At 33.6% G+C, this 23,684-nt stretch overlaps 4 protein-coding genes across 5 annotated transcripts; 2 read left to right on the top strand and 2 right to left on the bottom strand.

Annotated features, from left to right (window-relative positions):
• Positions 1–5,725: 5,725 nt before the first annotated feature.
• On the top strand, positions 5,726–6,659 carry LOC141672767 (osmotin-like protein OSML13). Its single transcript, XM_074479430.1, has one exon. The coding sequence runs from the start codon at positions 5,764–5,766 to the stop codon at positions 6,448–6,450; it is 687 nt and encodes a 228-aa protein (XP_074335531.1). The 5' UTR covers positions 5,726–5,763; the 3' UTR covers positions 6,451–6,659.
• A 3,771-nt stretch (positions 6,660–10,430) lies between these two features.
• Positions 10,431–14,495, top strand: LOC141672055 (uncharacterized). Of its 2 annotated transcripts, none has more exons than XM_074478549.1 (7): positions 10,431–10,663; positions 10,752–10,793; positions 10,875–11,003; positions 11,172–11,435; positions 11,539–11,604; positions 11,691–11,962; positions 12,543–14,153. In XM_074478549.1, the coding sequence occupies exons 1-6, from the start codon at positions 10,601–10,603 to the stop codon at positions 11,955–11,957; spliced, it is 831 nt and encodes a 276-aa protein (XP_074334650.1). In that variant the 5' UTR covers positions 10,431–10,600; the 3' UTR covers positions 11,958–11,962; positions 12,543–14,153. The 2 variants fall into 2 exon arrangements, with proteins under 2 accessions (XP_074334650.1, XP_074334649.1); XM_074478548.1 differs by lacking the exon at positions 12,543–14,153 and adding an exon at positions 14,184–14,495 and having other exon boundaries at positions 10,434–10,663.
• Positions 14,496–15,220: 725 nt separating this feature from the next.
• LOC141670553 (uncharacterized) lies at positions 15,221–18,889 on the bottom strand. The gene is made up of 7 exons (XM_074476455.1): positions 18,610–18,889; positions 18,480–18,521; positions 18,270–18,398; positions 17,851–18,114; positions 17,683–17,748; positions 17,325–17,590; positions 15,221–15,543 (listed from the first exon to the last, which is right to left on the bottom strand). The coding sequence occupies exons 1-6, from the start codon at positions 18,670–18,672 to the stop codon at positions 17,330–17,332; spliced, it is 825 nt and encodes a 274-aa protein (XP_074332556.1). The 5' UTR covers positions 18,673–18,889; the 3' UTR covers positions 15,221–15,543; positions 17,325–17,329.
• Positions 18,890–21,710: 2,821 nt separating this feature from the next.
• LOC141671598 (uncharacterized) lies at positions 21,711–22,691 on the bottom strand. The gene has a single exon (XM_074477882.1). The coding sequence runs from the start codon at positions 22,689–22,691 to the stop codon at positions 21,711–21,713; it is 981 nt and encodes a 326-aa protein (XP_074333983.1).
• Positions 22,692–23,684: the final 993 nt, after the last annotated feature.

The raw sequence follows: 23,684 nt of genomic DNA, 5'->3' as shown, positions 1-23,684 counted from the left end.
TCTATTCTATTTAAACCAATTTACCATACTAATATTCTCCTAGAAAAAATATCAATACCGTTTCTTCTCTTTCTCCTAAAATCAACTTACTATATTTTATTTAGAATATAATTATGTAATGTGTTTGATTTAGAATTATTGATAAAACTTAATACAATGATAATTGTGTATTTTTCTTTAATAAATGTTGATTGTCTTTTGGCAGTTTTAGAGTTTGTTTTAAGTTTGCGATTGTATAAGATTTTGGCAGGTTTAGAATTTAAATTGGAAGCCGAAAATGGCTGAATACTGAAAAATTAGTATTTGGTTATTCTGGAAAAACAAACTTACGACGGTTGTTCTTCAGACATTCCATCGTAATGTATATATTTTCATATTTAAATTTTTTTTTTGAATTTTTATTTTCCAGCTTGTAGGCCCCATCTTCTAAAATACGACGTTTTTTCTGTCGGAAATTTCTAACTTACGACGCATTTTTCCGTCGTAAAATTATGTTTTATCTCATTAAAAGTGCGTCCCGTAAAATAATATCCGACGTTTCCGTCGTTAGTAGATAACTTACGAGGTTATTGTTCGTCGTATTATGGTATCTTACGACGATAAATTCCGTCGTAAGTAGATTTATTATTTTATTGAGTATGTAGGCCCCTACTTCCTAAGTTGCGACGCAATTTTATCTTATGACGAAAAAATGAACTTACTACTCGACCAAAAATGACAATTTTTTTCCGTCGTAAATGGCTAAATTACGACGATTTCAGTTCAGAAAAACCGTCGTAAATGGCCAGATTCGTTGTAGTGTAATTTTTATAAATAAGTAAGTCTTTGGACTTGTTGTGCTTTAGATTTGGATGAACGGCTCGCTCCGCTATATTAATCATTGAACAACTCACACTCCCAAACATTGAACAATACTATATGTATCCAAGCTCCAAAATGAGCTACTTACCAACACTTTTTCTGATCATCATTTCCACATTCTTAATGACCACAAGAGTTGCCAACATCCTAGTCTGAAACAACTGTCCTACGTCGTATGGGTTGCTGCCTCCTCTCCAGCTGGATCGTGGTGGTCGTCGACTCAATCCTAATGATCAGTGGTCTGTCAACACCCCTCCTGGAACCGCCAGGGCAGAACTAAGTGCAATTCTGATGGTTCTCGCTGTCAAACCGGAGATTGTGGTAGGCTTGAGTGTACAGGGTATGGCAAAGCACCAAATACATTAGCCGAATATGCATTAAACCAAAATTCACCAGGATATTACACTAATCTTGACTTTTTGACATTTCACTAGTAGATGGTTTCAATATTCCAATGGAATTTGGCCTTGTTAATAACTCTGGAGGAAAATGCCAAGCACGTAGATGTATCGCTGATATCAACGGGCAATGCCCTGCAAACTCTACGAGTCCCTGCAGGCGGGTGTAATAACCGGAGCACGACTTTGAAAGAAGAACGGTATTGTTGCATAACGGACCCTGAGAATACGAATGCGTTTAGGTGGCACATCTCATATCGACTCAGCCTATTTTTTTAATTTTCTCAATTTTTTGAATTAATAAATATCAAAAATTAAAATTACCTTATATTATTCTAAATATATTATCATCGTTCGTAAACAAGGTCTTACATTAGGATTTTAGAAATCAATTATCATCATAATATTCTCCTAAAACTTCTACTTTCTCTTTAAACCAGCTTGATATTCTCCCAAACTTAAAGTTTTCACAAGATTTTTGAAATCAAATTACCAGAATAATATTTTCTTAAAACTCCTGTTTTCTATTCTATTTAAAGCAATTTACCATACTAATATTCTCCTAAAAAAATATCAATAGTTTTCTCTTTCTTCTAAAATCAACTTACTATATTTTATTTTCCTTAAAATTTATTTTAATATTTAGCATATGAAATATTACAAGATAAGTATCCATAATTATTTATCATCATTCGTAATATTCTCCTAAAGTTTATACAACATCTTTAATTAAAATTTTGAAATCTAACTTGCCACCATAATATTCTTCCCAAAACTTCTCCTTTCTCTTTGAAGCACGTTACCATTTTCATATTTTGATAAATTTCTTTTTTTATATTTATTTTAGAATGACCAATATCAGATAAGAAATAAAAAAGAACAAAGAACAAAATATTATTTTAGAAGATTGTTGCGAAACGCGGCTTCGTACTCCTAGATTTCCTTTTTTATATTTATTTCAAAATGATCAAGATCAGATAAGAAATTAAAAAAATATATCGAAATATTATGTTAGAAGGCCGCTGCGAAACGCGGCTTAGTAAACTCTTCCTTCCCAATAGGAACTGTTGTAATAAATTTCGGTTCGATTTTTAAATGCTGATGTTTATTGCATGGAAAATATTATAATTACAAAATTGGTTACCAAAATAATTACAAAATAATATGCGTCAAACTTTTATTTACTAAATAAAAATGGACCCCTGCATTCAAACAAATAGCACTATTAAATTTAATATGCCATATCAACCATGTGACGTCATTTTTTGTCAATTTTTTATACTTATTTTTTTTACCTTTAGCATTACTTTTATTACAAGTTTGCAATATGTTACTGTTTTTCGTGAAAAAAATATTCCACAATCATTCCTATATTTCCTACTTCAAGTTAGGACTGCAAATGAACAGATTCATTCATAGAATCTCATGGAATCGGGATCAGCTCATTAAAGTGAACTCATCTCGGCTCGGCTCGTTTTTTTAAACGACCTGATCGTGAACATAAAATGAGCTCGTATTTAAGGTTAAATTTTGTTCTACATTCATCCGAATTTTTTGTGGGGGCCTAGAATCGTGCCATTTAATTTTGGCGCGGTCCCTCGAAACCGTATGTCGGGACCATTTTCATAACACAAGGTTTAATTTCTGTTGAATTGAAGATCTGACGGTCCAGATTTAAAAATGGTCCTTGTATGGTTGCCAGGTCCTGGCCCCTTTAGTTTTAGCTCTAACTTGACAAGAAAATTCGAAGTCCATCTATCTTTTGACTGAAGAAATAAAGTACTCGTTCAGTTAATGTATGAACTGGTCATTGATTAACCATCTGGTTCAAAAGATTAGATTTATGTCCCAGCAGTTCGTGTTTAAGGATGTTCGTCGCTGTTTGACTAGTGCCGTTGTCTTATCATCAGTTCTATAGATCATCATATCCACCCTCCTAATTATCAACAGAGCCGCCGCCACCTCTCCACGACGTATGGTTGTTGACATCGCTCTTAGCACCGAAGAGGCTTCTATTTGGGGTCAAACTAAATATAAATTTGCTGGTTCAGGTTTGTGAATCCGGAGATTGCAGTAAGCTTCAGTCTAACGTTGGTGTGGTTTTTAATTTTACGGTTTCGGTTTTGGTTTTTGTTTCGGTTTCGCTCATCCCTAACACAACTTATGGCAAAGCACCAAAAATAGCAGTGGAATATGCATTAAAACCAGGGTTTTAATGAATAGAAACATATTAAAGTATATTATGAACATGCATTTTCTTGGTGTTTACTTTTCAAATTTTATTAGAACGTTATTTTCCGAGCTTTTTAAAAAACACAAATTTTTAATCCTTTTATTTTTGAAAAATATAAGATTTCTTCAAACATGAACCAAAAGTTATCCGAATTTTTCAATTTCGAATCAAACACGCAACTTTACCAAAAATCTAAAGTATCTGACATGTCCGAATTTGTGCACAACTCACAACAGAATTAGGAGTGGAAGACTTTCTATTCGACTTGGACCAAAAGTTATCAGCATTTTTAAATTTCGAATGAAACACGCAACTCTACCAAAAATCTAAAGTTCGTTGCATTTCCGAAATGGTGCACAAATTAAACAGAATTACCTGGAGTGGGACACTTATCCATTCGACTTGAATGGACTTTTCAAATTTGAACTATTTTTGTATCTATGTGGTGAATATGAGTATGACCTGAAGTAGATGAAATAGTGCCTAGATTTGGTGATGAAAATGTGAAAACAAGATCTCCCTCACTAGAGTTCCAATAGAGAAATAAAAATTATTCAATCAAAATTTTAAGACAGTCACTGAATCGAGTCAATTTTACGATGATATATTTGAACTTAACGATAATTCACACAATATTCAAATTTGAGGGTAAATAAGTACTACCTCCGTCCCCCTCATTTCTTTACAGTTTACGCATTTTAAGGCAACTATACATTATACTTCTGTAATTTATTTTTTAATTTTTTTTGTATAAAAGTTTGAACATTAAATTTTTATTTAAAAAAAAAATTATGCAATTACATTTAATAAAAATATTAAAGTGTGTGACGAGCCTCCGTCTCCCAATATAAAGAATTGAGGGGGACGGAGAGAATACTTTTAAATACTTTTCATCCAAGAATCGAGTCTGGGGACTGGGAAGTTATAAAATATGAAGTAGATATACATCAACCAGGTGCATGAACTTCATTTGAAGTGTCATAATTCTGAATATTTGTCTATAACTTCAGTCAAATAGCTAATTTGACAGGCATGACTAATGATGTAATATTATGCAGACTTCTGGTGGCGGTGAAGAATGGTCTAGCTAGGTGTAAAGTTTCCACAGTTCCTTGTACATCTTTCTCATCTTTTCGGACACTTAGTAGGAAAATCGTTCATTTTATAAATTATCTCGTTGGAAGTTGAAAGTTACCAATAAATAAGTCCATGTTTGAGGTTCCCAGAAGAGATCTCAAATGTCAAATGTCATAGTCTGATTGGTTATAATTTTTTTAATAATAATAGACTCTCCAGCATTCACGTAAACTTCACTTAACATGTTAAATTGAAAAGCAAGCAAAATCACGTAATTTGATAACAAATTTTTATAACCAATTTGGTACTTAAAGCCGAACTTGTTTATATATTGAAATTTCTTTTCAATTTTTGTTAACCAAGTTCAAATTTCATAAACACCTGAGTTTTTCCACGTCTTCACTAAACATCTCAAATTGAAAAGCAAGCAAAATCAATTAATTTTATAACAAGTTTTGATACCCAATTTGATACTTATAACCCGACTTGCTTCTATATTGAAATTTCTTTTCAATTTTTGTTAACCGGGTTTAAATTTCATAAACACGTGAGTTTTTCCACGTCACGTAAACTTAACTGAACATCTCAAATTAAAAAGCAAGCAAAATAAGTAATATTATAACAAGTTTTGATACCCAATTTGATACTTATAACCCGACTTGTCTCTATAGTGAAATTTCTTTTCATTTTTTGTTAACCGGGTTTAAATTTCATAAACACGTGAGTTTTTCCACGTCACGTAAACTTAACTGAACATCTCAAATTAAAAAGCAAGCAAAATAAGTAATTTTATAACAAGTTTTGATACCCAATTTGATACTTATAACCTGACTTGTTTCTATATTGAAATTTCTATTCAATTTTTGTTAACCGGGTTCAAATTTCATAAACACGTGAGTTTTTCCACGTCACGTTAATTTAACTGAACATCTCAAATTAAAAAGCAAGCAAAATCAAGTGATTTTATAACAAGTTTTAATACCCAATTTGATACTTATAACCCCGACTTGTTTCTATATTGAAATTTCTATTCAATTTTTGTTAACCGGGTTCAAATTTCATAAACACGTGAGTTTTTCCACGTCTTTTGGACTGTGTTGTGTTTTGAATTTGCCTGAATGACTCTCCCCTATATAAAACATTCAACAACTTACACTCCGAAATACTTAAACATAACATTAAACAAGCACCAAAATGAGCTACTTAGCAACACTTTCGCTTGTCTTCATTTCCACCCTGCTAATCACAGCAAGAGCTGCCAACCTCCTAGTCCGAAACAACTGTCCTTACGTCGTCTGGGCAGCTGCCTCCACTCCAGTTGGAGGCGGTGGTCGTCGACTCAATACCAATGAGGAATGGTCCTTCAACACTCCTCCTGGCACCGACAAGTCTCGGATTTGGGGCAGAACTAAATGCAACCCTGATGGTTCTGGTTGTGAAACCGGAGATTGCGGTAGGCTTGAATGTACACAGTATGGCAAAGCACCCAATACATTAGCCGAATATGCATTAAACCAAAATTCACCAGGCTACTACACTAACCTTGATTTTTTCGACATTTCACTAGTAGATGGTTTTAATATTCCAATGGAATTTGGCCCTGTTAATAACTCTGGAGGAAAATGCGAAGCACGTAGATGTACTGCTGATATCAACGGACAATGCCCCGGAAAGCTACGAGTTCCTGGCGGCTGTAATAACCCGTGCACTACTTTCAAGGAGGAACGATATTGTTGCAACAACGGACCTTGTGGTCCAACAGACTTGTCGAGGTTTTTCAAGGACAGATGCCCGACTTCTTACAGTTATCCTCAAGATGATCCGACAAGTTTATTTACTTGTCCTGGTGGCACAAACTATAAAGTTGTGTTCTGTCCTTGAGGATCTTCTTACAGGGAGGCTCTATGGGAAGTGATAGAATCTCGATTTCTATGAAGAATTTGTAAAATTTTAAATAAATATTTGTTGAATGTTGTGCTTACAATAATGTTGCTGGATACCAGACTACTAATCAGCACACCTCAACCTTCGTTTTTGTACTAGTTTCTTGGTAATAAACTTCGGTTTGCCTGCAAACCAGATTATGGGTGTGTTTGGCATTGCTGTTGCAGACAACAACAACAGCAATTTTTAACAGCAATCCTCCTAAACAGAGCCTATATATGTTTCATTTAATTCCTATCGATTGGCTAGTGACGTTGTTTTATCATCAGTATCTATTTATATGTTTTCGCTATTTCCAACAGAGGAATCAGTGTTAGCAGTCAAATGTCTGCAATCGACTGTGATAAAATTAAAAACGAAGGTACGAGTATGCTGCTACTAATATCTCAAATGATATCTGATGATACCTTAACCTGGCACCTATGTCTTCAATATATCAATTAATTATACTTTTTTCGTGATACATATTTGGTTTTATACATTCTGATGACAGCAACTGAGGAAGCTCTATCAATCTCTAGGAATTAGCCATTTCTTTGAGAAACACAAACCTGGAACTAATGGATGACTCCTGCAGGTCATTTGTAAGCCCTCTGACCTGTAGTGTGTGTCATTCAAAATGTTGTGACCATTACAAACTGTCCTTGCACTCGTTTGGCCGCTGCCTTGCTAGGCGGCTGTTATCAACTCAAACGATGTATGTTGATCATGTGCTGCTTGCTCCTGGCACCAAAATGGCTCGTATTTGGGGTCGATCTGGCTGCAACTTTGATGTTTCTGGCTAGTGCCAAATTGGAGTTCACAGTGGCCTTATTTGTATTTGGGGTGTAACACCAAATACATTAGCCTAAATGCCTAATAAGTAATATATGCAAACCATATTATAAATATTGATGTTGTAAAGGTCTCTAAATCTCCCTTGCTTTCTTCACGTGGATGGTTCAAATCTTGTCAATCCCGATATGCTTATGAATTGCGTTCATGCAGGCTATTGCTCTTACAGATTTGACAAGTAAAACCGGACCAATACCCTACAGAAAGGCCCTATAGCTCCTGTCCTATAGCTCCTGTGAATGAATGTGATGGTGGCATTAGTGTGGGATGACTATCTTCCGCCATATACTTTTGAGTAGTTTACAAAAAACAAATCCAAACATGTATTCACCTAGTATTTTTCAAAGAGTAATGTTAAATGCACAATAATAATTACTACCGGCTCAGTCAGTGTTCCAAAAATCGGCCGATTAACCGATTAATCGACCGATTAATCGGAGTTCGGACGGGTCCCGTCTCGATTAATCGTTAATCGGGTCAAAGTACGGTTTTTTGAAAAATCGGTCAAAAGTCGGGCAGTTTGGAAAAAATCGGCCGAATCAGTCAAAGTTTGAAATTAATAAAAAAAATTAAAAAAATAAAGTTTTTTAAAATAATCATTAACGTTTAACATTTAAAAATAATTAATATTAATGATAATATATTAACATATTGACTCTTTTACACACAGATTCAGTCGTATATTCTTATATCCCTAAATTCTCTATACAAATCCCTAATGAATTATTATCACTTAAATATCAAGTAGGTAGTAATTTAAAATCTTAAGATTTGAATTTGTACGTAATAATTTCTAATTAAAACATCAATACTGAATTAATGATATGTGGTTTTATTTTTGTAAATCTTATGGAATGTTAATGACATTTAAATAGAATTATTTTTTAATTATATATTAAAAAAAATTCCGATTAATCAATTCGATTAATCACTGAAAGGTCCCTCCACCGAACAATTCTGATTCCCGCTTTTTAGAACATTGGCCTCAGTCCCTTTAAATTGCTTACATCTATGAGTAAGTGTCTGGCACGCATTTTAAGGTGTATAAGAAGTATAGTTATGTAACTTATTTTTACAATTTTTTTTCAGAATAAAAGTTGAATATTTTAACTTTTATTTAGAAAACAAATTTGTAAAAAAAAATTATAAAACAATATTTTTTATACATCTTAAAATACGTGTCGGATACTTTCTGAAAAATGTAAACGGGGACGGAGGTAATACTAAATTGTAAATAGTCAATTTTTGTTCTCTCCCAATAATAATTAAAAAGAATTAATGAAAAGGAGATATTTAAAGTGATTAAAATATCTGATATCTTTTGATATTTTTTAAAATAAAAAATTAAATTTATGTTTTTCAAAAATTTATTGTGTGCTTGTATTTTCTAATTTGTTCTTTCATTCATTTTTGTATAATTAAAATTAAAATATGCCCCAAAATTTAATTTTTTCAGTATTTCATTTATTAGCGTAAATGAAAGGAAATATACATAATTCCATCGGGTTAAATGGCGTTTTGGTCACTCAAGTGACCACTAACTTTCACTTGGGTCATCGAACTCAAAAAGCTGTCAATGAGGTCACTGAAGAAATAATAATGTTCAACTTAATCATGGCACACGTTAAAAATTTCACGAACGTTAAATCTCGTTGACTATAGACGGTTCTCCGTTAAATATGTACAAGTCGGATGCCACATCAGATAATTGACCCGCCCAATCCTAAAACCACCCAACAAATTAAACCCGACCCAATTAAAACCCACGACCCTTTTAACTTTTATCCCAAAATTAAAACCCTTTATCCCAAAATTAAACCCCCCTCTTTACGATCTAAGCCCTAATCACAAGAATGGTTCGAACTCGATCGGGTGTTGAGGTTCGTTTAACTCAACCAGTCGATGATATCGATAGCAATGGCAGTAGTTGGAAGTGAAAACTATAAGTAGATGAATTACTTATGCCAAAGTTAGAACCATTTGAGTACTTTAAACTCTTGTCATTTGTGACATTGAACTACTATTTATGTAGTATAACTCTATGTACGCACTATGAATTAATCTTCTGGTCTTAATATATAACTTTGGCACTGTGTTTATTTCGAACATCTCAATGTTATACTATCACATAAACATAAACATTTCATTCATAAAAACATAAACAATAACATCCATAACATTACATTCACTAATTCTGACATAAATATTACATCATTAACATTACTTAAAGAACATAACCACAAAACAAACTAAGATAACAAAGCATAGCATCTTCTTCGTTCTGAAATGAGCTTTTTCCTTCACCATTTCTGTTACATCGTCCATCTTTTTTTACATTGCCATACGCTCTTCATCAATTACTAACATTTTCCTTTCTACGAAATTCAACTCTTGCTTGATTTTAGCCAATTCGACATCTTTCATCTTCAATTTTTCCTTCAATCCATGTATAACTTCTCGGGCTCTGTCAGTGTAGGGTGGATCAGCCCACAAAAAAAAATTGCACTTCTTGCAGGGATCCCTATAGTTCTTGCAGCCAAAAAACCTCCGACCCGGATCTTGAGTACCTTCTTTCCAAGCTTCTTCAAGGGGTGATACAATATCACACTTACATTTAATATTATCATATCCATGATCGACACCGAAGTTGTTTTTATGGATTCTATACGAGTTAAATGAATTGTTCACAGATGGGGCTGAGGCTGTGGAGCTTTTGGAAGTGGACATGGTAGAAAGAAGGGTAAAAGGAAGAACCCTAATTGCAAGAAAATAAACTGAAGAAGAAGAGAAGTAGTGATTATGGGTTATGGGTTTTAATTTATGGGTTTTAAATGGTCTGGGCGGGTACAACGGTCACATGACGTGGAAGCCATGTCACTTGCTGATTCAGCTTTCCGTCCAAAACTTAACGACACTAACGGGTAGTGACTTGATTGAAAATTTTTATGAGTACGATCAGTTGACTGACAGTTTTTTGAATTCGATGACCCAAGTGAAAGTTAGTGATCACTTGAGTGACCAAAACGCCATTTAACCCTAATTCCATCCATCATGGCCCAGTTTAAACTCGGAGGTCTCACAACCATCAAAACCCATTCAATCTGGTAATCAGGGGTTTTTCAATTTCAATTTCAATTAGAGAAGTTTGATTCTCGGCTATATATTAAGCCCATATGGAAGATTAGTAGCGGTTTGAATAAGTATTTCAATTAGGTTTTGTTCAAAAACTTTCAATTAGGGTTCTTGGTGAAAAATGAAGATGAAAAAGGTTCGCGTACTAAATGATCTGCGTGTCAAGTCTTTTACGGTGCCCGAAGTAAGTTTTCCTTGTGTTTCTGTCTCTGTTTCTCTTGTATGTATGTTTGTATGTATATTTTAATCTAATTCTATTGTCAAATTTGCAGGATCGACAATGTCGTATCACGAAAGAAGGAAAGCGCGTATATGTAAGCGCTCCTTAATTGTCCATCGTTTGTGTTTGCGTGTTTGATTGTATATATTTTTTATTCCAAGTTTTTTTGTTGTAGAGTATATGTGGCATGTCTACACGGAAATATTATGATTCATCGAATCCACGATATCGTATTCCTAGCTTCAGATTGGATAACATTGTTAGTCTCACTGAGTTGGCTATTCGCTTCTATAATATTAAGGAGGTTTGATTTCATTCTCTCCTCTTTTAAATTATATATCCTCATCCTCTGTTTTCGTGTTTTTTGTGTAAATTTTAATAGTGAAAACATTGTTCTCGTTGTTAAAAACTCTTCTCACTTCAATCGTGTGTGTTAGAAATTTAACATTAGTATCACTCTACATACATACAGCATACAAACTTTGGCCTAGTCAAAGTGCTTAGGGTTGTGAGATCCTTGTCTGGGGCTGTCGGTTTTCGGATCACTTTCGAAGCCTCTTCGCCTTCTGGGGTTTTATCAGTTTTCGTAGCAAAAGTACTTCAGCGCTACGACGAATACCAAACAATTAAGATCGAGTCAGTTAAAATGAAGCGCTCTGATTCCAATAACAATCATAAAAAAAGGTCTCCAGAAGATCTGCCCCCTAATATCCCTCAACAACATACGCTGTCCGAAGTATGTTTCCTTACTCCTTTTTTAGCTATTCCTTTACTACTTTTTGTGTGTGCCCGTGCTTGTTATATTTACTCATATGATTCATTTATATTGACTGCCGTAGGATTCTTTAAACGATGTGGCCCCTTATATCTCCCAGTGTGCTCTTGCCTTATATACCATCTCCACGGTCCGTCTCCTATTCTTTTTCTTTGTTTTAATTAATATTCTTAAATAATATTATCTGATAATTTTAAACTCTACACGGGCACACAGATGCAGATAAATGCAAAAAAAGAAGCACCGCGGCATGACATATCCTCAGTGAAAGTTGTCAAGGCAACGAAACATGATGCTCCCTCACGGAAAGTTGTCAAGGGAAAGAAACATGATGTGGAAAGTACTACTTACCTTGTCGCTTTTGAAGCCTCCCTGCGTGATGAGAGAGAGAAAGTTGAAACCTTCGAAACACAAATATATGTGCCTACCTTTTTCCCAACTACGATCATTCAGTTTAAGGAAATTCAGATCAAGCGCGACTGATACAGGTAATTCCATCCGACAACCCTATAATTTATTGTGGTGTTGTTTTAAGTTCATGCTTTTTTATTTAATTTCACATTTGTATGATGATGAATGCTCTCTCCTGCTTATTTATTTAATTGGAAATGAGTTAGAAAATATAATAAATCAAAGATTTGTGGTCCATCATAAATGTCAATACTTGTGGGATTCCAGTAGGCTTTATAAGTGGATAAAAGTAATTATTATCTTGAGCTTATCTAATCATTTTGTCTTAACTTGAAAAAATTTACTTTTATTGCAACATACACATACACATACACATACACATACACATTTTGTCTTGAGCTTATCTAATCATTTTGTCTTAACTTGAAAAAATTTACTTTTATTGCAACATACACATACACATACACATTTCATTTTTATTTAATTAGAAGAAATTTTTAAACCGGAATTGGATGATATAATGCATCAAGATTTTGGAGTTCGGGTGAAATGTCTGTACTTGTGGCCCTGTGGGATTCCAGTTAACACTGATTCAATCAAAGTGTCTTATTATCACTCTTCTCCACTCATCACTCTTATTTTCTCTCTTTGTTGCAGACTTTGGTTTAAATTTCGTTCTGCGTCCGTGCAAGTCCTTTGTGGGTACTGATGACTATGCCATATAGTTTTAGCGAGTTTTTTGTGGGGACTGATGACTAGGCATCTATGCCATGTAGTTTTAGCTCTATTTTGACAATAAACATGGGAAAGAAGATTATATATGTGTGTGTGTATTGCGTGTGTGCGTGTTTGTGTTTATTAGTGGGTGCAGTGTCAATCTGTTCTTAATTGAGGGGAATAACAACAGAGTACTGTGTTCATGTATCGCTTGTTAACTGAACAAATAAAAGTATTGTCCATTGTTAGAATCATTGAATCTAGCAAGCAATGGATTTACTACAATAGGCGGGCGGGCCAATACAGTGGGTCAATGATTGCTTTTCTACTCCTGCCGGGTACTTGGAAAAACTAAATATAGAAATAATTTACATTTCATGATTCAACCAATTTAGGTGTTTTTATCTTCAAATGAAAACTGTTTTATTAATGGTAGCATTTTTAAGAAGCTAGCTAGTTATGATGTGTCAATTTAGTTTGGCGTGGAAAGTGGTTCTAGTGACGAAAATTCGGTTTTAAACTAAATAAAAAAAATTAAGTAGTGTGAATGCGGTTGTTTTGATATGGTATTGCGGAGTCTGCCTGCTTAGTTTTTTGGGAATTTTGTTCGTCATACTTCACTCGATTATGACGTGGATAGCTTATATACACCCAATTAAGTTTGGCAGTGTATTAAATAGAATAAATATGGTTTTATAATCGTATTCTTAAAATTATAGATAATCTCTTCTTTAGTGACAATGATCCGGTTTGTTCAGCTTGCAGAGTAGTGTAGATTTTTTTTAGCACTGTTAATTTTTTGCTGTTTCATCTTGTTTTTAAAGTCTTTTGGAAAATTACAAAAAAGATTAATTCATGCGAAGTTATCTGTTACAGAGCGGTTGAGTAGTTATAGTCTCCATTTCGTTGATTGTGTGTTCGAATGGTGATGTGGTGGAAGTATTTGTGGATTTAATTGGTGGAATTATCTGGTAGTGTGGAGTGTTGTATTGTGTTGTTGCAATTGTGGGTTCTTTTGAATCTGATGTTTGAATTGTTTAGAAGATAGGGAAAAAATGGCTTTTGCAAGGGGATTTCCTAGTGTTGTTGACACTTTTTAACAAAGCACCTTTAGGTTGACGCAACAAGATAGACATGGCTATTTTAGGTATCGGAGGTAAAGTTGAAGTGATTAGATAATCAAATTGAGTTGTTATTGGAAGGAATGAGTTGTTTATGAAGTATAATGCTACATATGACAAGGATTTTCTAGAGGAAGACAGTGAAGAAGACAGTGAAGTAGTAGATGTTGCATGCTATGACTGTCATCTCTCGTCTAAACTGTGAAAATAAAAATATGTACATGCATCTCGTGTCTTAAAGCCTGGAAAGCTCCATTTATACTTACAATTACTTGACCTGTATCTAGATTGTGCATAGACGTTTTCGTTATATAATGTCAAATAACGCTATTGCACTTTTCATGCACGAAATTGCTTGACCTCTCTTAAGATCTTCCTATCTAGTTTATATTATAAATGCTTTTCTTTTGGTGGCTTAGAATGTCTGATCTGTTGTTTTTCCTTTGTTCATATGAGCCAGGGGTTTGCTTGCAGAATGTGCTTTCTCAAGAATCATGAGGAAACTAGTTGCTGAATGAAGGAGACAATCTCAATGCATTTATTTTCTGTATGAAATGGTCATTGTTTGACCAGTTGGTTTAAAAGATTAGATTTGTGTCCAAGCAGTATGTGTTAACGAATAGTCGTCTGTTTGACCATCAAGATTTGAGATACGATTGATGTCTAAACTTGAAATATCTTTTCCTTTTGGTTTCATGCGAAGCGGAAGACTTCTAAACTTTATTTTAATGTACATATTTGTGGTACTATTAAGAATTGTTTCTCTATTAAATATTGAGTCATGTCGTACGATGCTAAATTATGTTGCTTCCCACCGTAATTTCACATGTCATGGTTAGTGAGAATCTTGCTTTCTTTTGTTTTGGTAGGAGGAATAGTTAGAGCAAGTCCAATGGTGATTATTGTTATAATTTGAAACCAGAAAGTGATTTTTGATGCTAAAATAAAATTTATGGTCTCATGGTAGATATAAAATAGTATCAAACATATTCAAATAAAGCTCTATTTCAAATTACATAATCATAAAGTACACGACTATACTTGTCACTATTGTTTTATTAATGCATTTTTCCATTTGCATGTTTATGTGACAATTATAGCATCATTTATATTTGGTTCTATATTTCGGACAAAGTATAACATTTTATTATTTTTGTACCAACTATCAAGTATAGCACCACATTGTAATTGATTGCTTTGGTGCTATATTAGTAAATAACACCCAATTTAACATCATCATTGAACTCGCTCTCGCTAGTTCATCACATTGCATGGAAGTTGATATCTGTAACTGAAAACATGTTCAAAATGTTGGTAGATGAACAAATCTGTCTGATAAATTAAGATTCTTGCAAGTGTAATATATATTCATTCATGAAATTTGACTTTTACCGATCATACCACCCAATTTTATGGGGGGAACATACATGTAAGTTGGTCTCAATATCAATAAAGGGTGTGCACCTATAAAACTAGGGTGTGCACATAACAGCTACCTTTTAGTAAGTAGTGCATTCTTGAATGTCATTGTGAATTCATATTAGTGTATTCATTAGTAATTACTGCATTCTTGATAGCAAATACTATTGGAGAGATAGCATATAATAAGAATCTAAACCATATACATTGAACAAAAAGGTGGAAATACAACAGGACATTATCAACTTTTCTTAGACCGCCTTCGAGGTACTGGTAGCCAGCAGCAACATTCAAGTTATAAAGGAGGAATCTGACAACCAAAATATGCAAACAAAGGCAGCGACAGCCAGGGCAGCCACACGGACCACAGAAACATCGACATCGTCAATACTCATCCACCCCTGGCATAAAAAAGGTGGAAAAAGGTGAGCAAGCAGTATACAACATGATATTACAACAGCATCTATATTCAGGACTCAGCATCTATATTCATACAAACGACATTGTCTACTTATTTTTAGTTTTAAGATATTAACTGAAGACAGTAAGCATCAGATATAAACAAAACAAGATTTAGACATTGGCTACTTTAAAAGTTATAAATCGCTATAGGGCCGATCCTTTTCTTTTATTTTCTTTAGTTTAGCGAAAATATTATATTCCATTTTTCTGTAAGTTGTTAAAAGTTATCCGTTTGATCTGGCAGAGACATGCCAAAGATGGATCCTCAAGTTTATGGGAAGGGTGGATATTTCTAGCGCAGTTGGTATCTGGTGTGTTTCTTTTCAAGGGGTTCAGTCAAGGTTATAGACCTATAGTGCTGATTACGCATAAGCTTTCATATACAATGTCAATATCCATAAATATACAGACACGTAAACTTAGTGGAGAAAATTCTGTTTCACTTCAAAAGTACATCAAGTGAATTAATCAATGCTCGGGCTTTTCCACTGTCTCAGCATAATGAACCGTAGAATAGTTTCTGAATATACCAGTAGTGCATAATAATATCATTTTAAAACTTGTGTATCTAGCACCAGAATTCCCTTTTTACATTATCAGAATTCGACATCTTTTTTTCCTTCATAAACAATGTCTCACTACTCATGATAGAACCAATCAATCTAAACCTTAATTCTACAAACAACAAGATAATAAATACACATTCTGGTAAAAAACAGTAACATACTAATAAAAAAAGAAAGGCCAAGGCACAAAGCACTGGACATGTTTATTTAATCGAACATTCTATCCGAAGTTTCTACAGCTGTCAGAGACACATTAGAATGAAGTGCATATTACACAATGCACCCTCTTCATCCCTTTCTTTTTTTGCTAATTAAACTAGTAGATTAAGTTTTAAATAGAGTGTGTTATCACCGGGTAATATCCTTAAGATATTTAAAGTTAAATAGTATTAGGAAGTGAACATTTTGACAATGATTACAACACAAATCAAGTTTTGAAAATCAAAGGGCATCTTAAGTTAAAGCTTCGGAAAAAAAAATGACGACAGAGATCTTGGAATTATGTCTTGGAATACATGGTCTGGTAAACAAGGCCTCAATAGGAAAGAAAATGATTCATAATTGGTGGTGAAGTGATGTACGACGAAAACCTAATGTCAGGCAATGTGGTGCCAGCTAAAACTGGGAAGGGGGATTAGACCACACATTCTAGTAGCGATAAAAGAAAAAAAAATTATATACTCTCTCACAGAATATATAAATTTATGCTCATCTGAAGCAAATGAAAAGGCCATGGTTGTTACTTCGCTCGACAAGTCGCGACTAGTTGTCAACTAGTCGAGCAGTCGATTGGCAATGGTCGACTTAAAAGCTCGACCGGGTATTTGTAGCTCTTTTCGGTGACTGGGCGTCAACTGTGTCGACTAGGAGACCTAGTCGTTCGAGCGGGTTATAATTTTTTTTTTTAAAAAAAAACATCCCAGTTGCAATAAAAGCCCAGTTAATTAACCAAATATTCTTAAAAAAATTCCATGGACCCCAAAATCCAAATCCTTGATTCATTATATCTTCTAATTCATTTCCAGTTAAAAAATGAGCAGGAAAGAGCATTTATCATTATATAAATGTGAAATTTGTACGTCCAGAAAAGAAGGGAGAGCACATGAACTTAAAACAACCATATGATAAATTATAGGGTTGCAGGATGGAATTACCTCTATCAGTCGCGCTTGATCTGAAATTCCTTAAACTGAATGATCGTAGTTGGGGAGAAGGCAGGCACAGATATTTGTGTCTCGAAGGTTTCAACGATCTCTCTCTCATCACGCAGGGAGGCTTCAAAAGTGACAAGGTAAGTAGTACCCTTCACATCATGTTTCTTTCCCTTGACAACTTTCAGTGAGGGAGCATCATGTTTCATTGCCTTGACAACTTTCACTGAGGATATGTCATGCTGCAGTGCTTCTTTTTTTGCATTTAACTGCATGTGTGTGCTCGTTTAGAGTTTAAAATTATCAGATAATATTATTTTAGAATATTAATTAAAACAAAGAAAAAGAATAGGAGACGGACCGTGGAGATGGTAAACACGGCAAGAGCACACTGGGAGATATAAGGGGCCACATCATTTAAAGAATCCTACGGCAGTCAATATAAATGAATCATATGAGTAAATATAACAAGCACGGGCACACACAAAAAGTAGTAAAGGAATAGCTAAAAAGGAGTAAGGAAACATACTTCGGACAGCGTTTGTTGTTGAGGGATATTAGGGGGCAGATCTTCTGGAGACCTTTTATTATGATTGTGATTGGAATCAGAGCGCTTCATTTTAACAGACTCGATCTCAATTGTTCGATATTCATCGTAGCACTGAAGTACTTTTGCTACGAAAACTGACATAACCCCAGAAGGCGAAAAGGCTTCGAAAGTGATACGATAACCGACAACCCCAGACAAGGACCTCACAACCCTAAGCACCTTGACTTGGCCAAAGTTTGTTTGCTGCATGTATAAATAGTCATTATGACGATAATAAATACTACTACTACTACTAACGCCAACACAAACAATTGTTTGTCTGTCTAAATTTACGGTAAAAACACAAAAATTGAGGTACTAGGATACATAATTTAAGAGAGGAGAGAACGAAATCAAACCTCTTTAATATTATAGAAGCGCATAGCCAACTCAGTGAGACTAACAATGTTATCCAATCTGAAGCTAGGAATGCGATATCGTGGATTCGATGAATCGTAATATTTACGTGTAGACATGCCACATATACTCTACAACAAAAAACTTGGAATCAAAAATACATACAATACAAACACGCAAACACAAACGATGGACAATTAAGGAGCGCTTACATATACGCGCTTTCCTTCTTTCGTGATACGACATTGTCGATCCTGCAAATTTGACAATAGAATTAGATTAAAATATACATACAAACATACATACAAGAGAAACAGAGACAGAAACACAAGGAAAACTTACTTCGGGCACCGTAAAAGACTTGACACGCAGATCATTAAGTACGCGAACCTTTTTCATCTTCATTTTTCACCAAGAACCCTAATTGAAAGTTTTCGAACAAAACCGAATTGAAATACCTATTCAATTGAAATTGAAATTAAAATACCTAATTGTCTTAATATATAGCCAAGAATTAAACTTCTCTAATTGAAATGAAATTGAAATTGAAAAACCCCTAATTCAATTTCGAATGGGTTTTAAGTTTTAACTTTGTTGTTATCGGAGCTCCGAGTAAACTGGTTCATCATCCACTTTTATAACTGCTTACTACCTTTGTAATTTTTCTTAGAAATAGGTTTATCCCTCAAAATATTTTTTCCAAAAATATCCTATTTTTTAAAAAATATTTTAAAAATACAATCAATTTTAAATTTAGTTTCAAAAATATACTTTTTAATTTTAATTTTCAAAGATACAATTTTCAACGTATGCAATATATTATGTAATTTTTTTTTCAAAATCGAGTTAAAATGTCAAACTTAAAAATTTGTATGTTTTATTTTTGTCAATCGTATTTTTTAAAATGTCAAACTTAAAAATTTGTAAATAAATTTTTATAAAGAATTTTAAAAACATACTCTTATGTACCTTTGAGTTCATACTAACATTTGAAATGAAGTATTTGATATATATTTTAAGACTCTTATATAGTATAGTTGTATAATTTATTTTGAAAATTTTCTTTTTTTATTAAAAGTTTATACATTCAATATTCATTCAGAAAAAAAAAAAATAGTTTATGTAACTATAGTAGATATGAATTTTAAAATACGTGTAAAACACTTTAAATATAATCAAATCAAAGGGAGCAGAGAGTAGTATTTTGGATAATTTCAACAATAATTCTAATGTAGTTGTATGCCAGTTTATTTTTAAACATTATAAATTAATATCCTGACAAATTTAAATTTTATCATCTATATCAGAATGAATAAGGTCACATAGTGGAAATTTTCAAATAAGTAACTTATGACTTAAAATGCATAAGTTACTTATAAGTGATAAGTAGATGAAAACTTATATGTTATATAAGTGTTTGGATAGTTTATTTATAAGTCAAAATATTTTTTTACTTAAATGAAATATAATAAATAATTTTTAAATACAATTATCTAAATTTGTGAATTTTAAATTCAAATAATATTTATAAACATATATTTAAAACTAAAATTAATAAAAAAAATAAAAAATCAAAATAAGTTGGGAAAAAGTACGTCGTTACTAACATACAACTTATTAGCTTATAAGTTGTAAATCCAATTTATAAGTTGGGTCGACAAACACTCGTCGATAAGTACTTACGGGCTTATAAGCCAATAAGCTACTTATTTGGGTTACCCAAACATAATCAAAAAGATTTATAAAAAATTATATTATTAGAAAGTACTTGTAATCTACTTTGTTATGTATTTTTAAATGACTTGCATAATTTTATTTTTTTTAAAAATTTTGCTTGAATTAATAAGATAGATTCTGTTTAATCTGCTGCGTTTGCATAGAATGTATTTTCCTACTATTTCTAGAGTTTATCAATGTAACAACCCACACTTCCGGACTATTAAATTCTAAATCGAAAACTAAAAATAAAATATATTATTACTCGATAATTCTAATAGATCACGAAATTCAAAGCAGCGGTCAAACTCAATAATCAAAATCATAAAAATAGAGACGCAGCTCCACAAATCCGATAATAATTGTCTAACAGATAATTAAATTTATTCTCTAAAAACAAAATCTTTATTCTAATTCAAATAGCACAAAACGAAGCAGCACAGATCTCCACATAGTTCTCATTCCTTAATCTTAATATGCTCCAAATTCCGAACCTGAAATGTTAAAAGGGGTGAGCTACACAGCTCAGCAAGTACAAATTGACTAACTTTTAAACAGAAAAACAATGGGTGTTTTGATAAAACGATTTTTCTTAAAACAATAATAATTTTGTAAAACATTTTCTAAAATAAATCCAACCCAAAGTTTTATATTTTATAAGTCAGAATTTAAAACAGAACAGAGCAGAATTTATAACAGTACAGATTTTATAACAGATCTGAACAGAATAAAACAGAACGAAACGATAATTCTTATAAATACCACAGTCTTGATCTACGGCCACACTTTGCCAGTAGCCGGCATCTAATTCTTATTCTTATTCTTTATACCACACTTTGCCAGTGGTCGGCATCTAAAGTTCAATAATTACGCGCCCTTAATAGGTATCTAAAGTTGCACACTTGTGCGCCTACTAAGGGTATCTAAGGCTAGTTCCGGAACTATAGCGTAAATTACGAACGGTTCGAAAACGTAGAGACTGGGTTCTAAAATTCACAAGTACTTATATCTTATAATTTCGAAATCAAAGTTTTTATATCTTATATGAAATTAAAAACAGAACTGAAATATCTTTTCGGAAATTTAAAAGTAAGTCAAAAGGTACTTACCTCAAAGCCTGACCAGATCTGAATTTACTCTTTTTGACCCTCTAAACGATATTTTCTTGAAAAACACGAAACACGAAAGCTGAAGATAACGAAAAGACCTTTCTGAAAAGTCCAGAATCACTGAATTCTGACTTACGATGAATTTTCTACGAATTTTACAAGACAGCTGATTTTTGCTGAGAAAGTCCTACGAATTTTAATGATAAAAACAAGGAATACGAATATGGTGTATTTATAACGATACAAAACCCTATATCTCAACTAGGAAATAATAATATTTCCTCCTAAAGATTTACAACCTCTCCAAGTAAATTCCATAAATAAAATATTTGATACACACAATTACCTAAACTAAAAAAATTTCGATTTTCTAAATTATTCTTACACTTATTTCCACAAATAACAAATCTTTTCACAAATCAACTACCTTGCACAAAATGTTTTCAGAATATTCTAATTTTAAAATATTTATCTAGACAAATTAATATCTAATTTCTAATAAATAAATTAAAAATAAAATTACGAATTTTACATTCTTCCCTCCTTAAAAGAATTTGGTCCCCAAATTCACATAACATAAATAAATTAAATAAGTCACTAAAGAAAAGAAATCATACCTTAATTGCGATAGTTGTCATTTCCTGTCAGCTGAAACACACGTCCTTTGCCCATCTTGTTATCTGCTTCCTTCCTTGGTGGCGGTGGCGGATTGTGCGGACAATTCGAAATCTTATGTCCTACTTCTCCGCAATGAAAACAAGCACCTGTATTCCAACGACAGACTTTGTCCGGATGATTCTTGCCGCACCTGGTACACGTCTCTCGATCACCTTGACCCCCGATGTTATCGTACACGTGTGGCTTCTTGAGTGGTCCCCCTTGAAAAGATTGCCCACTAGTTTGAGTGAACCGCCTCTTATTCCAACTGCCAGACGCCTTTTCAGATTCTGCCAAGCCCCTTTCGATCACTAACGCCTTGTTGAGGACAGCCTCGTACGTCTGAAGTTCAAACGACGCCACTGAATTCCTGATGTCACTTCGAAGTCCCTCCCCTAATCTTCGTGCTCGACTGCTCTCATCTGCTACTAGGGTCGACGCGTACTTCGCAAGCTTTGCAAATTCTGCTTCGTATTCAATGACGGTTCTTCCACCTTGTTGAAGTCGAATGAAGTCCCTCTCTTTCTGCAGACGAACTGTTCTCGGAAAGTACTTGTCCTCTAAAGCCTTCTTGAACTTTGCCCAAGTGTACGGTTCATGATTTTCTTCAAGATTTGTCGTCTCATTCTTCCTCTTTTCCATAAGCCACCAGTCGTAAGCGCTTCCTTGCAATTGGTACACAGCTAAGGTCACCTTCTGTTCCTCATTGCTCCCCAGAAGTCCGAAAGCTTTTTCCATCTCTTGGATCCACATCTCAACGATAGCCGGGTCTGTAGCTCCATCAAAAGTTGGCGGGTTCAAACGCTTGAATTGAGAGACGATGTTGGGCTTCGGTTGCTGATTCACAAGTACAGCTAGAGTTTCAGCCAGCTGGTCAAAGACGTTTCCTCCTTCATCATTATTGCCCTGATTTTCATTGTTGTTCTGATTTTCTCCATCCATCTTTACTAGAACACACAAAACAAATTCTAAACTTATAGTCAATAATCAAAAAAAACACAAAAGTCAAACATATCAAATAATCACACAAATAAATGCCCTAAATCCAAAATAATTTTCTAAGACCTATACGATAGTCTAAAGGATCGCATCCTAGGGAATGTACTAGTCCCATACCTAATACACTCCGAAGGACAGCCTGCTCTTGATACCAACTGTAACAACCCACACTTCCGGACTATTAAATTCTAAATCGAAAACTAAAAATAAAATATATTATTACTCGATAATTCTAATAGATCACGAAATTCAAAGCAGCGGTCAAACTCAATAATCAAAATCATAAAAATAGAGACGCAGCTCCACAAATCCGATAATAATTGTCTAACAGATAATTAAATTTATTCTCTAAAAACAAAATCTTTATTCTAATTCAAATAGCACAAAACGAAGCAGCACAGATCTCCACATAGTTCTCATTCCTTAATCTTAATATGCTCCAAATTCCGAACCTGAAATGTTAAAAGGGGTGAGCTACACAGCTCAGCAAGTACAAATTGACTAACTTTTAAACAGAAAAACAATGGGTGTTTTGATAAAACGATTTTTCTTAAAACAATAATAATTTTGTAAAACATTTTCTAAAATAAATCCAACCCAAAGTTTTATATTTTATAAGTCAGAATTTAAAACAGAACAGAGCAGAATTTATAACAGTACAGATTTTATAACAGATCTGAACAGAATAAAACAGAACGAAACGATAATTCTTATAAATACCACAGTCTTGATCTACGGCCACACTTTGCCAGTAGCCGGCATCTAATTCTTATTCTTATTCTTTATACCACACTTTGCCAGTGGTCGGCATCTAAAGTTCAATAATTACGCGCCCTTAATAGGTATCTAAAGTTGCACACTTGTGCGCCTACTAAGGGTATCTAAGGCTAGTTCCGGAACTATAGCGTAAATTACGAACGGTTCGAAAACGTAGAG

The sequence above is a fragment of the Apium graveolens genome, chromosome 7, assembly GCF_009905375.1.
Source record: "Apium graveolens cultivar Ventura chromosome 7, ASM990537v1, whole genome shotgun sequence".
In the NCBI taxonomy this organism is placed as follows: Eukaryota; Viridiplantae; Streptophyta; class Magnoliopsida; order Apiales; family Apiaceae; genus Apium; species Apium graveolens.
This window is presented reverse-complemented; position numbering and strand designations above follow the sequence as displayed.